General features: G+C 36.2%; 2 protein-coding genes across 2 annotated transcripts; both read left to right on the forward strand.

The window, feature by feature from the left end:
* The first annotated feature begins 511 nt into the window (after positions 1–511).
* LOC103931235 (asparagine synthetase [glutamine-hydrolyzing]) lies at positions 512–5,158 on the forward strand. The gene is made up of 13 exons (XM_009340670.3): positions 512–748; positions 1,783–1,921; positions 2,181–2,276; positions 2,376–2,517; positions 2,654–2,844; positions 2,968–3,129; positions 3,221–3,301; positions 3,394–3,615; positions 3,717–3,851; positions 3,952–4,032; positions 4,136–4,222; positions 4,344–4,451; positions 4,624–5,158. Exons 1-13 carry the CDS (start codon positions 669–671, stop codon positions 4,858–4,860), a joined length of 1,761 nt encoding a protein of 586 aa, XP_009338945.2. The 5' UTR covers positions 512–668; the 3' UTR covers positions 4,861–5,158.
* Positions 5,159–10,550: 5,392 nt separating this feature from the next.
* LOC103931236 (protein PMR5-like) lies at positions 10,551–14,828 on the forward strand. The gene is made up of 5 exons (XM_009340671.3): positions 10,551–11,039; positions 11,397–11,568; positions 12,271–12,449; positions 12,889–13,047; positions 14,328–14,828. Exons 1-5 carry the CDS (start codon positions 10,714–10,716, stop codon positions 14,668–14,670), a joined length of 1,179 nt encoding a protein of 392 aa, XP_009338946.2. The 5' UTR covers positions 10,551–10,713; the 3' UTR covers positions 14,671–14,828.
* The last annotated feature ends 159 nt before the right edge of the window (positions 14,829–14,987 follow it).

The raw sequence follows: 14,987 nt of genomic DNA on the forward strand, positions 1-14,987 counted from the left end.
ACCAAAACTCACCAGTCAAAGACACATCAGCAAAGGTAGAAGGGTCCAGTATCCTAGTAATTGACACGTGGACGGTTGAAGTGAGGCAGTTCATTGATGTTGACTTGTGCTAAAACGTAAAGGTTAAAAAGCTGACGTCAAAGAGAAAGTAAGTGGATAAACCTCACCATGAAAATCGGAGACTAAAAAGTTAAAAATAAAAAAATAAATATATAACGGACAAACGGCGAACCAAGATTCACCACGTGCCCATCAGAGAGAAGATGTCGCCGGTGGGTCCGGGGGTGTACAATACGAGCTAGTGGAGGACGGTAAGCACTTGAAGACAACCCCGAAAAATGGATAGAAACGTCGCCGCTTAGGTGCTTTGGTCGGGTCCCACCAAAGCCGGGAGTTTCCCTATAAAACGCAGCCCGAGACGCGGAAGAACATACCCCTCCAAACCACACAACATCCGAAATATCCTTATTTTCTGTGACGTGTTTTGGAACACCGCAGGAAAAATCTCGTACGTGTTGTTGCCTCCTTGGTTCCTCTGCCCCTGCCACCGTTTCTCTTGATTCCAATTTCATCGGTTTCATCTAAAAGACAAACACATCCTTAGCTTTTGTTTCTCTCTCTCTCTCTCTCTCTTTTTCTCTCTCTCTTGTTTGAATTAATCAGTCAAAATGTGTGGAATTCTTGCCGTTCTTGGTTGCTCTGATGACTCTCAGGCCAAGAGGGTCCGAGTTCTTGAGCTTTCTCGCAGGCAATTTCCTAACTTCTTTCAAATTTTTATGGTTTTTTTTTTGTTTTTTTGGTGTTTTTTAAGGTTATAATTCTTAATTATTTGGTTGAATTAAGTTAAGTACCACTTGCATGCCTCCAGATTCTTTTTATTTTCCATAAAACCGGTGTTTGGGGTGATCGACGGGAATTTGAACCCAAGACGTGAAAAATTTACATATATTTGGATGCAATGGTAAACGTATCTCAAGAAATCACACATTTATGCGTGTTTTAACTTTAAACTTTAAACTTTAAACTTTTCTGTATATTAGTGTGTAATTAGCTTGATATACGATTATTTGTTCATTAATTTTCTATTCAAGTTGTCGGTAAATATTGTTGAGCACCTGAGTTACAAACCCTTGCATGCGTTTAGATTTTTAACAAATAGTTCTTATGAAAGACACAACATGTTATACTACAAAGTTAACAAGTTAAAAAGGAGATTAGCGCCTCCAAATTTTTGTATTTAGTTAATTAGTACTTGAATGGATCTAGATTTTTACATATGGTAATTATGACACATGATTTAACGGTTGCGCGATTCAACCGGGTTTCATTCGGAGCCAAGATGTGTTGACCTTTAAATTGCATTACAAAAACGAGAAGTAGCACGGGAACCTCTTCGTTTCACGCTCTTTAATTTTTTTCAACAAGTATCACAATAATTTGGTCATAAATATTGTAATTGGGTTTGGTCCCACAATTCTTATTACCTTTCATGTATGAGAAAAAATTTTAGTTACGACGGGATTACAAGTGGTACATTAAGTTTTTTAATAGGAATTGTGAGAAATTTTATTTTTTAAGTTATTAATTTTTTAGCATACATATTTTATTATTTGTATAATAACATTATCCTGTGTACCGGTCATATTGAAAAATTATTAGGTTGTGGGGTCCATGTTTATTGGAATACAAGACCCAAGAAAATGAACAGCAATTGAAAGAGCAAAGGCTTATTTTGTGTAATTATTGATTAATTATTATTATTATTATTTTTTGGTTTGATAGATTGAAGCACCGTGGACCTGATTGGAGCGGTCTATACCAGCATGGAGATTGTTTCTTGGCTCATCAGAGGCTGGCCATTATTGACCCTGCTTCTGGTGATCAACCTCTCTACAATGAGGACAAATCAATTGTTGTCACGGTAGGGTCATCTCATATAATTTTTTATTATATGGGGTTTAATTTAGAGAGTTGTTTATTTTAATGAAAAATCATATTTTTACATTAAAAAGTCAATTATAATACTATTTACTTTACCTTTTATTTTGTCTTTATTGTTAAAACTCAAAGTTTCATATAACTTTCATTAGTTTTTCTTTTAATTTATTGAATATTTGAAAAAATGGATGAATTTTCCGATTTTTCATCACTGATACAATGTTTGTTTTAAAAATCATTAGGTTAATGGAGAGATTTACAACCATGAAGAACTGAGGAGCCGTCTGCCGAATCATAAGTTCCGAACCGGCAGTGATTGTGATGTCATTGCCCATCTTGTATGTCACCTGACCATGTTTTTGTTAACTTCGGTCGCTGGACGTTTGAACAAAATTACCAGTGTTTTAATTCTTTTGTTCTTAATTTTGTTTGAGTAGTATGAAGAGTATGGGGAGAATTTCGTGGATATGCTGGACGGCATGTTTTCGTTTGTGCTGCTGGATACCCGCGACAACAGCTTCATCGTTGCTCGTGATGCTGTCGGAATCACTTCCCTCTATATCGGCTGGAGTCTTGATGGTAACATCTTTTAGGTTGTCCTGTTTTTCTCTGCAGTTATTCCTTCAGTTTTGACATCAACTTGTATGTTCTTTCTTTCTTTTTTTTTTTTTCTTTTTTTTTTCTTTTTTTTTTTCTTTTTTTTTTTTTAATCCAGGCTCGGTTTGGATATCATCGGAACTGAAAGGGTTGAATGATGACTGCGAACACTTTGAGAGCTTTCCACCCGGTCATCTGTACTCGAGCAAAGAAGGTGCACTTAAGAGGTGGTACAACCCTACTTGGTTCTCGGAGACCATTCCATCAGCGCCATATGATCCGCTTGTTCTGAGGCGCGCCTTTGAAACTGTAAAAATTCATCACTTTATAATTAATTTGTTTCCATCGATTTACTTGAGTTACTTTAATTTTTGCTTACATGTCGGAATTTATTTGGAACTATAGCTCATGTGCTGAGCGTGATACCTGCAGGCTGTGATCAAGAGGCTCATGACTGATGTGCCTTTCGGAGTTCTTCTCTCTGGGGGTCTGGATTCATCTTTGGTCGCCTCTATCACTGCTCGTCACTTGGCAGGCACGAAGGCGGCCAAGCAATGGGGAGCGCAGCTCCATTCCTTCTGTGTTGGACTCGAGGTGAGAGTTCCATAATATTTTAACAAAGATTTACGATATATCTCATGAGAACTTATAGATTCCTAAACAAGTCTCTCCGTATGTTGAGCAGGGCTCGCCCGATCTGAAGGCTGCAAAAGAAGTTGCAGACTATTTGGGGACCGTTCACCAAGAGTTCCACTTTACTGTTCAGGTATCAATACGAAAAACATGTAAAAACTAAAGAGTTTGATCCTCTCTTTATCGGAGCCAAATTGTAAACTATTTGCCTTTCTGATGTGATAGGATGGGATTGATGCTATCGAGGATGTTATCTACCACATTGAAACATATGATGTTACCACTATCCGAGCTAGTACTCCTATGTTTCTCATGTCACGTAAGATCAAGTCATTGGGGGTCAAGATGGTGATTTCTGGAGAGGGATCCGATGAGATTTTCGGTGGATACTTGTACTTCCACAAGGCACCCAACAAGGAAGAGTTTCACCGCGAAACTTGCAGAAAGGTGCTGGATTATTTGTTTATTAACATCGAAGATAGGTTTGGTATCGTAGAGGGTGAAATGGAAGGAGATAACCCTGGAATTGTTCTTTTTGTTGGATGCAGATTAAGGCATTGCACATGTATGATTGCCTCAGGGCAAACAAATCAACATCTGCTTGGGGATTAGAAGCTCGAGTCCCATTCCTGGACAAAGATTTCATTAATGTTGCAATGGATATTGATCCCGAGTTTAAAATGGTACGACATAAAAATCTAAAATATTGGGAGTTCTTTTGATTTACAACGGAATTCTACTTACAAAATTTAATACTTTCCCCTTTGCTATATTGACTTGCAGATCAAAAAGGACCAAGGAAGAATTGAGAAATGGGTCCTCCGTAAGGCGTTCGATGATGAGGAGAAACCTTATCTGCCAAAGGTATATATGCCTCTTATTTCGATCTTTAGTAGCAAGTATTGCCGATAAGTTGACATCCGTCACATAAAATCGTAAACTAACAAACCTTGTTCAATGCCTGCAGCACATTCTGTATAGGCAAAAAGAGCAGTTCAGTGATGGGGTCGGCTACAGTTGGATTGATGGCCTGAAAGCCCATGCGGAACTCCATGTAAACTTTATTCAATCCGTTTTTACAATTCTCTTTTCATTTGTTTTGGTATAAACTATCAATCTTGAAAACGTTATTAGATTGACTCGGCTGGTGATCAATGCTCAACTTATACTTTCAGGTCACTGATAAGATGATGCTGAATGCTGAACGCATCTTCCCTCACAACACTCCTCATACAAAGGAAGCCTACTACTATCGAATGATTTTCGAGAGGTTCTTCCCACAGGTAATCTACCGAATATGATTTTATTCTTTACGTTTATTCTTTTCATCAACAACCTAACAAACTCTTGTCCATGAGACTTAATACCACAAGACCTGGTGTTCATCGGCGATTTTATTGTTTATGTTGATAACATATAGACCTAACTCGATATACTTATAATCCGGTGTTGCAGAACTCAGCCAGGAACACGGTGCCTGGAGGACCGAGTGTGGCCTGCAGCACAGCCACAGCTGTGGCATGGGATGCCGAATGGTCCAAAAATCTTGACCCGTCTGGTAGGGCTATACTTGAAGTGCACCAACAAGCTTATGACAAGCAGGGTGCACCGGTGACTAGCGGCATTCCAGAGATCATCGACAATGTACCTCAGATGAAAGCGAGCACCGTGGGGCTCGCAATCCACAGCTAGTAACGCCCCAGAACGAGGACCTGAACCCTGAATTTTTAAGAAGGGTATTGTAGTAATCAAGAATTAAGGCACTTTGCAACGCCTTTTGATGTAAAAAAATGTAACGGGGGATCCGTAGTGTGGGTTATAAACATGTTTGTGTGGTCATATGTGGTAGTTTTCTAAATGCAACATGTTCTAGTGTGTTGTCTAATGTTGCTGTGGAGATGTTTTTGAGGTTAGAACCTCTCTGTATTTTCCTTTTGCTTTCAGTCCTCTTTGTCTTTCACTTTGAATAATAAGACGATGATCCTGCATAGGTTATGGTGTTTTTTGTTCTTCCTTCCGGTTGCTGTTGTCTCTCTTCATCCATCCATTAAACATTTTTGGTGGAAATTGAAGAGGTTTAGTGATCCAAAAACTGGTTAATTCTAGGCCAATAATTTGTTTGCATAAAGTATTACAAATTGGAAAATAATATCTCCAAACTGTTTTTCTCCTTGCGTTTATACATTTATTTTTGTCACTTGATTCATTCAATCCAAATGTCATAAATAAATAAGGATGCGTCAGATATACATTCAGAGAGTGATGCTCCCTTGGCATCAAAACACAAAAAGCAAGGACTGAGATTTGAATAAATGTCAACGGTTCGCTTGTGAAACACAATGTGCAGGGGAGAATTTCGGAACATCCTGATTACTTGCATTCGATTATTGGTGACAATAGAACGGGTTGTTCTGGGGCATATAGGCATTTATTATAAAGCCCGATTAAGAGCAAAAGTAGATTTTGACGCAATTGGACTGGAATGATGGGCTTTAGCTGCTAAACTAGTCGGCTACAATTAGAATTTGAAAGCCCAATCTTGAAAAGTGAACAATAATCTGTCAAAAATGAACAAAAAGAATATGGCTGCTGGGATTCGATCTCCACGGCCTTAATGCAGAGAGATTTTTCAATTTCCAACTAATTGTATTGACACTTGATGTATCCTGCCGTAATTTCAGTACGCTGAAAAATTTCTTCACATGTCGAATTCGTACCACTAAACTACAGCCACATTGTTGTTTTTATGAGCTTAGAAATTTTACAAGAACTCAGGTAGTATAAGATTATAAGTATACTTATTCACTTATATTCAAAACATCAACATTGTCGTTCAACAATATTATAACACGTGATTAATCCACCACATAATGGTGTGCAACCATCACAATAAAAAATAATTAAAAAAAATCCCAAAAGTGAACGCGAAGTTTTGAACCGTGATGGTTTATTTTTGCCAAACTGAACCGTGATCTTCTAAGTGTGGGAAATATTGTCGATCTGCAAACTCCCAACCAAATGTCTTCATCAGTGGGTATAGCGTAGTTTTCCGCCGCAAAGTCAATTTAGTAGGCGTACGATGTTAAGTTATATATAGGAGAATATATAATCACACACATTTTTTTTATACACTTTTGTTTATTTATGTTCGTCGTTTCCGTTTGATTGATATGAAGGTGAAAATTTTGAATTCTGGTAAGCTGGCTGGCCATGCAGCAGCAGACAAACTTTGCAACTTCCTGTATAAACATTAAAATATATACTGGCCATGCGTAAACATTCACAGCTAAGTTCACACATGCAATGCAACAATCATCTGTATCACATTCTTTGAGATCATAAATAATAGATATGGAGATAAATGCAAATTTATTTCTCAAAAATATATAAATAAATAATTTCTTCATAAATAGTGACTTAGATCAGTCCATAATTGAATATTATTAACCATTTTGTTATAAGTCGTCTACAAAACCGAATCATGCACTACGTAAACGGAACAGATTTCCTTCCCGCATCCACTACCGGAAGGAATTGCCTCACTTACCGCTTGCTCTTATTCCCATGTATATGTTCGGAAACAAGAACATTCTCTAGGAAGCGGATCATTGACAGCAGTAGGCCGGGAGGGATAGATGCTACTAAAAAGCCGATTATCGCATGGTTTTAGAAGCCATACTTGACCCATCCGGCTCCTTAAACTCGTTACTTAGCAAATAAAATAGACTATTCCGAAAGATTTCCTCATGTCATTACCAGCTACGGATTATACATGACCGCTGAATCAATGTAACACATCATTGTTTACGGTTTATTTTATTTCATGTTCATATATTAAAATGAAAGCATACAAAATCTAAGAATATTTATGAAAATTAAGAATTTGAAAAATAATGGAGAGATGAAAGGAACCAATTCTTGCTTGTTGAGCTGTGGAAACTAAACTTGTGCCGTCAAATACCTCCTACAAGAAAACCTCACTTCAATAAAAGGCAAGATTCCAAGGCCTCTTTTCTCGTTGGATAACTATGCCTGAAAAAATCTAAAGGAAAATCTATTTAAAATAAAGAAAACTAATGAAAAGAGTTTGAAAACTTAGAGTTTTAACGATAAGAACAAAATAAAGGGTAAAGTGAAAAGAACCAGGATTGACTTTTTAGTGTAAAAATATGATTTTTCGTTAAAATGAACAGTACCAGGAGCTTTTCGTTAAAATCTCCTTAAGACTAAGCCTCGAAAGTTTAAATAACTTCATGGTGAGTAAACCTACAAAACAACCACCAGAATTTTCGTTTCCATTAAAATAAAAAAGATTTTCCATGCAGGTGCCACGAAAGGACATCGATCGTCTACTAAAAGGGAAGAGGATCCGATCCGGATCTCTCCAATCAAAGGCCCAAGATTAAGGGATTCGGGCCATTGAAATTTGATCAAACGGTTACAAATAGGAATCTCCTCTAAAAATTATAATAATGATAGCCGTTAGATCAAAATTCAACGATTTGGATCACTTGATCTTGGACGTATGATGGGAGAGATCCGGACCAGATCATCTTCCTACTAAATGCGTACTTAGGCGAGGGTGACATTGAAAAGTCGTTACTATTCTAAAATAGAACTCATTTGGATGTGCTTTTAAAATAACTAAAAACGCTCTTGGTAAAAATGTTTTTGGAACAAATCCTTAGTAAAAATACAAGTAAATCCTGGAAAAGCACTTAAAGTGCTTCCTGGAAGAAGCACATAATTGGTGCTTCTTGCAGAAAGCACTTCAATTATTTTGGAACCCAAAAACGTTTTCCGTCATTTTAAAAACACACATCCAAACAAGTCCATAGTCGTCGAGCACTCCTTCGATTGTAATTTTTTTCCCATTTTTTTATTAGATATTGAGGGAGAGTGGAGCTGGACACATGGGTCCAGAGATAAATATGTTTAATCACTTGAATTTCAAATCTCTTCCGACTTTTTTTTTATTATAAGAAAGTAGTTTTGTACACACGCTTTTTTCCTCCTTGTACACATCTTTCTTTACTTTGTCATTAATCAGTTCAATTCCAAAGCTAGGAAATAAAATATAAAAACGTGCATAAAGAAAAAAATAAATGTGTGAAATTCATTTATCTTTTCATAACGCTAATAGCAATTATCTTTACTTAATTGTAAGAACTTTGATTGAGGAAAAGCCAAAGAGGGTCTCAAATTTTACCTAAAAGTTTTTGTCATAATTGATAAGCCCGAATTCATGAGCATGAAGGTGATAATTTGGATGGTGATGTTGCACGAGGCTCGTACCTTTGCTTTCCATAAAGCAAAGTATAAATTACAAGACTGAAGAATGGTGTTCTATGTATATGTTGTTAAGTAAAGCAAGGCACATTTTGCTTTCCAAATGGAAGTTTGCCCTCTTTCATAAAAAGGTGCACACCTAGATTTTTTTTCCTCTCTGCCTCCTTTTTACGAATCCTTCTTCGAATCTGTGTTTGAAGCCGTCTAACATTAAAATACAGACTATTCAATTCAAATACTGTGGCTCTCATTAACCCATCCAACCGGCCTACCTCACACAAAATCAAGCCCTTGAACGGCCTAAATTTCTCTCTCTTGAACAATCCAAATTTTGAAATCCATCAGCTCCAGATACAAAAATCCAGAGAGAATCTTAATTCCCATTTTACAATAGATGGGAGATATAAAAAATCCAACCAAACTTTGAGGCGCCTAATAGCACTCAATTCCCAGCGTACAATTGATGGGAGATAACATAGTAGCACACCGAGAGGCCCCCATGGGCACCAAGTTGAGATTACATCATCCCACATTGCCTGCCTCCCGCAGCACACAACCTTGGCCAGTTGCTCCCAAATTGAACTTCATGAAATCTCTACTATTTGAGTAATTATTGTACGAATTATAAATCGTTTGGTGCATCGATTTCATTAAAATTAAAGAGAGTATAACATTATTAACAGTGGTAGATTCATATATTCATATTTTACATGGACTCTGAAAGAGCTCTCAACCCCTTTAAGATCATTTTTAATCCATATCAATGACTTACGTGCATTCATTTTTTCATTGTTCACATTCATCTTTATTTTTATACCTCGATTCTCTTTAATATAGTCAATACAAAGCCTAGCTTTTAAACAAGAACAATACTTAGTCACTAAAGGATGAGTAAGAACTCTACTCAAAATTCTTCGTGTTCGAGGCACATAATTTTGTGCTTATAATCAAAATCGTTCATATTATGAGGCACTTTGTAAAGATCATATCTAAAAAAAAAAAAAGGAATTAAAACTAATGTCGTTTAGTCAATCTATTATAACAAATACGTAGACAATTCGTAATATTTTTACTAATTATGTTCATATGTTTTTATAAAGTTTGATAACTAAACAACCTTAGTTTAATTGATTTTTGGCAGATATGATCTTTATAGAGTGATTTATAATATGAACGGTTCTGATCATAAGCACAAAGTTCTATGAATCAACAATGAATATTTTTTAGTGGGAACTATACACATCCTTTTAAGTAGCCAAATATTATTCTTCAAAAAATGAATCATAGTTTGGAGGGATAAATTGCACAATTTGACTGTTTTAAAGTGACATTATCAACTCTGTAATTCTACATTGAAGATTAGGAGCAATGTATACGCATATACCAACTCAATCCATACTCTTAGACAAAATATGCATTCACACACCGTTTTTTTCCTCTGATTCACACATGCATACATTGCATTTCTACCGTACGTCAATGTATATGGCGACTTTTAAGCGAATTACATTCACAAATTAATTTGTACAAATTTCTTCAAGATACATCTATCCGTTAATTTCAATAATGTATGTTAATACATTGGTGTATGAGATTTACTGATGTTTGAACGGTTAGATTGAAACTAACAAAATTTAACCATACAATCCAGCAATTCAATACAATAATATTTTTCATACACCAATACATTATAGAATTCTCTCGTAAAAACACCATATTCAACAAGACCCCACGATGATTTGTGGACAAAACCACTTTTTTTGCATTCCAATATGAAAGCAAGAAGTGTCGGTTCAGCTTCCAGGCTTGAGGGAGGGGGTCCAAATCATAATCTCACACATTCACCATCACCAATCCCCCTCTCAATTTTATAACTCACGTGTGAGTATGAACCCATCTCGGCCCTTCACAAGTGATATTTTAATGTGATCGAAATACGAAATAGTATATCGCGTTTTTTTATACAAGTGGTAAGATTCTTGTATTAAAAAAGTAATAACGTAAAAAATAACATTTTTCACCTCTTATTTAACAACACGTAATGTAGCACTTGTATTACAAACAGATGGAAAAAATTTCCCACATGCACGCAACAAATCCAAAATCCCCCTCCATTTTTATATAAAAGACCCAATTGCATTTGCAGAATCAAGATATCAACTTTTGTTCTCAAATTTACATTACTCCGGTACTCTCTTCTTTTCAGCTTTTGCTTTTCTTCATTACCCAATCATCTCTCTTCTCTGCAAGACTGCAATGGCTCTTTTGTGCTCCCAATCTATTGCTTCATGCTTAGCTCTTTTGTGCTTAGTTTTTGTTCAATCCCACTCTGCCATAATATACAGCATGAAGAACCACCACCACAACTTCCACCATCACAGAACAGCTCCGATGTTCCAAACCAACCAATCCAATTGCGCATTGTTTGCAGGCACTTGGGTCCAAGACGACTCCTACCCAATGTACCAATCTTCCGAGTGCCCTTTAATCATCGACCCTGAATTCAACTGCCAAATGTACGGCCGCCCGGACTCCGATTACCTCAAGTACAGATGGAGACCCCTCAATTGTGAGCTCCCAAGGTAACCAAAACTGCTTTCAAAATGTGATTTTGAGACATGGGTTTTTGTTGGGTTTTAGATTCTGAGCTCCCAAGGTTAAGCAAAAGCATTTCAAAAGTGATTTTATGAAATGGATTTTTGCTGTTTTCTGATTTTGAGGTGGGTTTAGGATTTTTTTTTTTGGGAATAACTTTCGGTAATGTTCATTTTAACGAAAAATCATATTTTTACACAAAAAAATTTAATCTGGGTACTATTCACTTTACCTTTTATTTTGTCTTTATCTTCAAAACTCTAAGTTTTTAAACCAGTTTCATTATTATTATTATTATTTTTAACGTTTTGGTGACTTTTGGTGTATCTTGTTGTTGTTGGTAGGTTCAATGGGGCTGAGTTTCTGCTCAAAATGAAAGGGAAAACAGTGATGTTTGTAGGGGATTCACTTGGCAGGAACCAATGGGAGTCTTTGGTTTGTCTGATTTACTCTACCAATCCGCAAACCCAGACTCAAATGGTTAAAGGGGATCCACTCTCAACATTCAGTTTCCTGGTGAGTCCCTTAATTCTTTCTGGGTTTTGGTTTTTTTGTTTCTTGAAGCAATTGGATTCAAATTCAATGCCAAAAATGATTGCTAATGAGATGGACTTCAAACTACTTTAATTTATAAAGAAAGGAAATTTAAATTTGCGTGTAAGAGACGAACACATTGTCCTAATCAATTTGCCTAAATTTTAAATTAAAATTCGGAACACGTTATAATTTTTGTAAAAACAGAGATGGTGTGGGAGAGTTTTTCTTCCCATATCACATAAATGCTCATCAACACATTTTCATATACTATTATTATTGTAGGAACAAAAAAATTGCAAGACTCATTTATTAAATGAACAAATTCATTTTGCATTTTTTGACAATGGTTTGAAAATGCAATGCTATTTACACATCCGTTTATACTTTTTACACACACTTTTCAATTTTCGACCGTCAAATTGAAAAAAATTATATAAATCAATGACAAAATTAACAAATGTGTGTGGTAGACAAAAATGAGAGTGAAAAGCACTTTCCTTTTAAAATTTAGTCCAAAAAAATCACGTAGGCAAGATGTTCTGAGGGACCCTTTGGGTCCATTGGTGACGACAGCAAAATAGCATCAGCATGTTCGTTGTCCCTAAAAAGTCATGTGCTAGGAAATGAGGGCATTGTGTCGATCCAAACAGAACCTTATTGGGTTTTGCTCCTATGATGCAGGACTACGGCTTGACACTGCAATTTTACAAAGCTCCGTACCTGGTCGACATAGAAATGTATCAAGGGAAGAGAGTTCTGAGGCTTGAGGACATTTCGGAGAACAGCAAGGTGTGGCGGAACGCCGACGTGCTGTCGTTTAACACCGGTCATTGGTGGAGCCACAAAGGAGGTCTCCAAGGGTGAGCAATCCGTGTGTGTTTGTTTATCTTTTGGTACTTTTGTGCAGTGGTAACCTTAGGGTCAAAATGCTAGTGTCCACATTCTGAGTAAAGCATTCGGTAAAGTTGGGTAGAAGTACTTTTAGGAGCATAAGGGCTTTTTGGACCAATTAAAGAACTTAGTGCTTTCTTACATTTATATCTTGCTGTAGAACTGCATCTCTATACCAAAAAGTTTACCAAAAGTTGTAAAACGTTTTATGGGTTTGTCCAAAATGTTTTTGACATGCACCAAAATGTGTAGTTTTAGCGTTCCAAACTTATCATGCGTTGTTAGGCATTTTAACTTTATATTATAACAAGACATAATCAGTTTAGATACCAAAATAATGATGTACTTATTTCATGTAAATCATTCTCGACACGAGAAATTAAGATCATTGTGTTTGAAAACGTGTAGGTGGGATTACATGGAATCAGGAGGGATTTATTACCAAGACATGGACCGTTTGGCTGCTTTGGAGAAGGGGATGAAAACATGGGCGAATTGGATTGACTCGAACATTGACACCACAAAGACCAGAGTTTTCTTCCTCTCTATTTCTCCCACACACTACGAGTCAGTCTCTCTCTCGCTCATAATTGTTTGGTGGAAATTCCACTTTTTCAATTTTCCATGGTTCATAATTTATGTATTGGAATTAGCTATAGGCACTGCTACCTCCAAGCACCAAATAATTGCGAGAAATGCTCTTAAAATGGAATTTTTTGTCACGTTACATTTTAATGTTAATTCTCGTATTAACATTATAATATATTATGAAAAAAACATGAGACAGCAGAGAGTTTCACATTTAAGAGTCGTCTTAACATTTCTCTTGCTGGTATTTTTAGATATTTTTTTGGGTTGCTAAATGTTGACTAGATTTCTACCCTATATGTAGGTCGGTCCACTAGTCATGAATGGTCGGGTATAACAACCCGAGGAAGATATTTTATTACAAAAACTGTATTAACACGTAGTGTTATTAATTTACATATTATACATAGATAAGTTTTAAGGTTTATTTCTCCCGAACGATGAGTAGTCGGGTATGATATTTATAAGTCGATATATGTATTATAATTTGAGTGAATGAAACTACAACGTGGAGGAATGACCATCACAAGTTAAAACTTGTGTAAATAGACCTATTTTGTTTAGAAAATGCAAATGTTTCAGAGCACTGGCTATGTCGGTGGAAAACAGTACACACATACCATTTTTAAAGAAGACAAAAATTGCTAATGTACGGCTCACCAGAGAAAATGGACCACTTCTCTCAAATCTTTTCCTCCATAGAATTCAATTTCTCTAAATTTTTAAAAAAGATTATACTCTCTGCGGGGTAGGAAGAATAAATTAATATTGGACTTCCGTTTCATGCACAGAATACGTAAAAAAATTTAAGGGCATGTTTGGGGAATAAATTGTAGATGAGTAAACTGTTGTTATTGTCCGTCAGTTATTATCCGATTCTCATCTTGGTCCCGGAATTAAGTTTTTGAGTTCTATTGTCCTTAAAAGTTCAATTGTGTCACTTTGGTCAATCTGTCAAATGTCATTTGCCTTGAACCATGTTTCGTTGTTGAAAGAAGAGCAGTAAGTGTTGCTGAAAACTAATCACAAATGAACATGTGTTCAAATAATTGAGTTCGAAAATATATTATTGAACACTTATCGATTTGTGATTAGGTTTCAGCAGCACTTGTTGATCTTCTTTCAGCAGTGAAGCATGATTCATTTGCCTATCAAAGTTTAGAGGCGCAAATAATAGACTTTCGATGGGATGACCAAGGTGAGAATCTAAGTAATTTGGTAACCATGGTATACAGTTGAATAACATGCTAAATTGACAGCCCAAATGAATGGAATGGGGGTGCAATTCCTACAACCACCAAGAACTGCTATGGAGAAACAGCACCAATGAAAGTGAGCGGAGTAACTTATCCCGGGACTACTTATCCAGAGCAAATGATAGTGATGGACAGTGTGATCCGGGGCATGAGAAATCCTCCGTCTTTGCTCGACATCACAATGCTTTCAGAGCTGAGAAAAGATGGGCACCCATCAATCTACCGTGGTGATTTGAGCCCTCAGCAGAGAGCCAATCCTGACCGTTCAGCAGATTGCAGCCATTGGTGCCTTCCTGGACTGCCAGACACTTGGAACCAACTCTTTTACACAACTTTGTTCTTCTAATTTTTATATTTTATTTGCACTCTAATTAATTAACAAGTTATATAGGTTTTATTTTATTTTGTGACACATTTCTGATGAGAGAGTGCAAAATTTGCAGCTCATTCTTTATCTCTATATTGTAATTTGTAAAGTGATGTGCAAATATATTGTTAGTGTTAGTGAGGAGAAATGAGGTTCTTATTTCCTCATTATTTTTCCAATTAAGAATTTCTTTAACGTTTAAGATTTTTTTTTTTTTTTTCTCTTTACTCTTTGGCATCTTCATCCCATTTTCATTAGTTCTAATTTAGGTTCAAAGCAATTTCATTTAAGACCTC

Source organism: the organism of the source record quoted next, unplaced genomic scaffold (assembly GCF_019419815.1).
Source record: "Pyrus x bretschneideri cultivar Hongxiangsu unplaced genomic scaffold, Pyrus_bretschneideri_v1 Contig39, whole genome shotgun sequence".
NCBI lineage: Eukaryota > Viridiplantae > Streptophyta > Magnoliopsida > Rosales > Rosaceae > Pyrus > Pyrus x bretschneideri.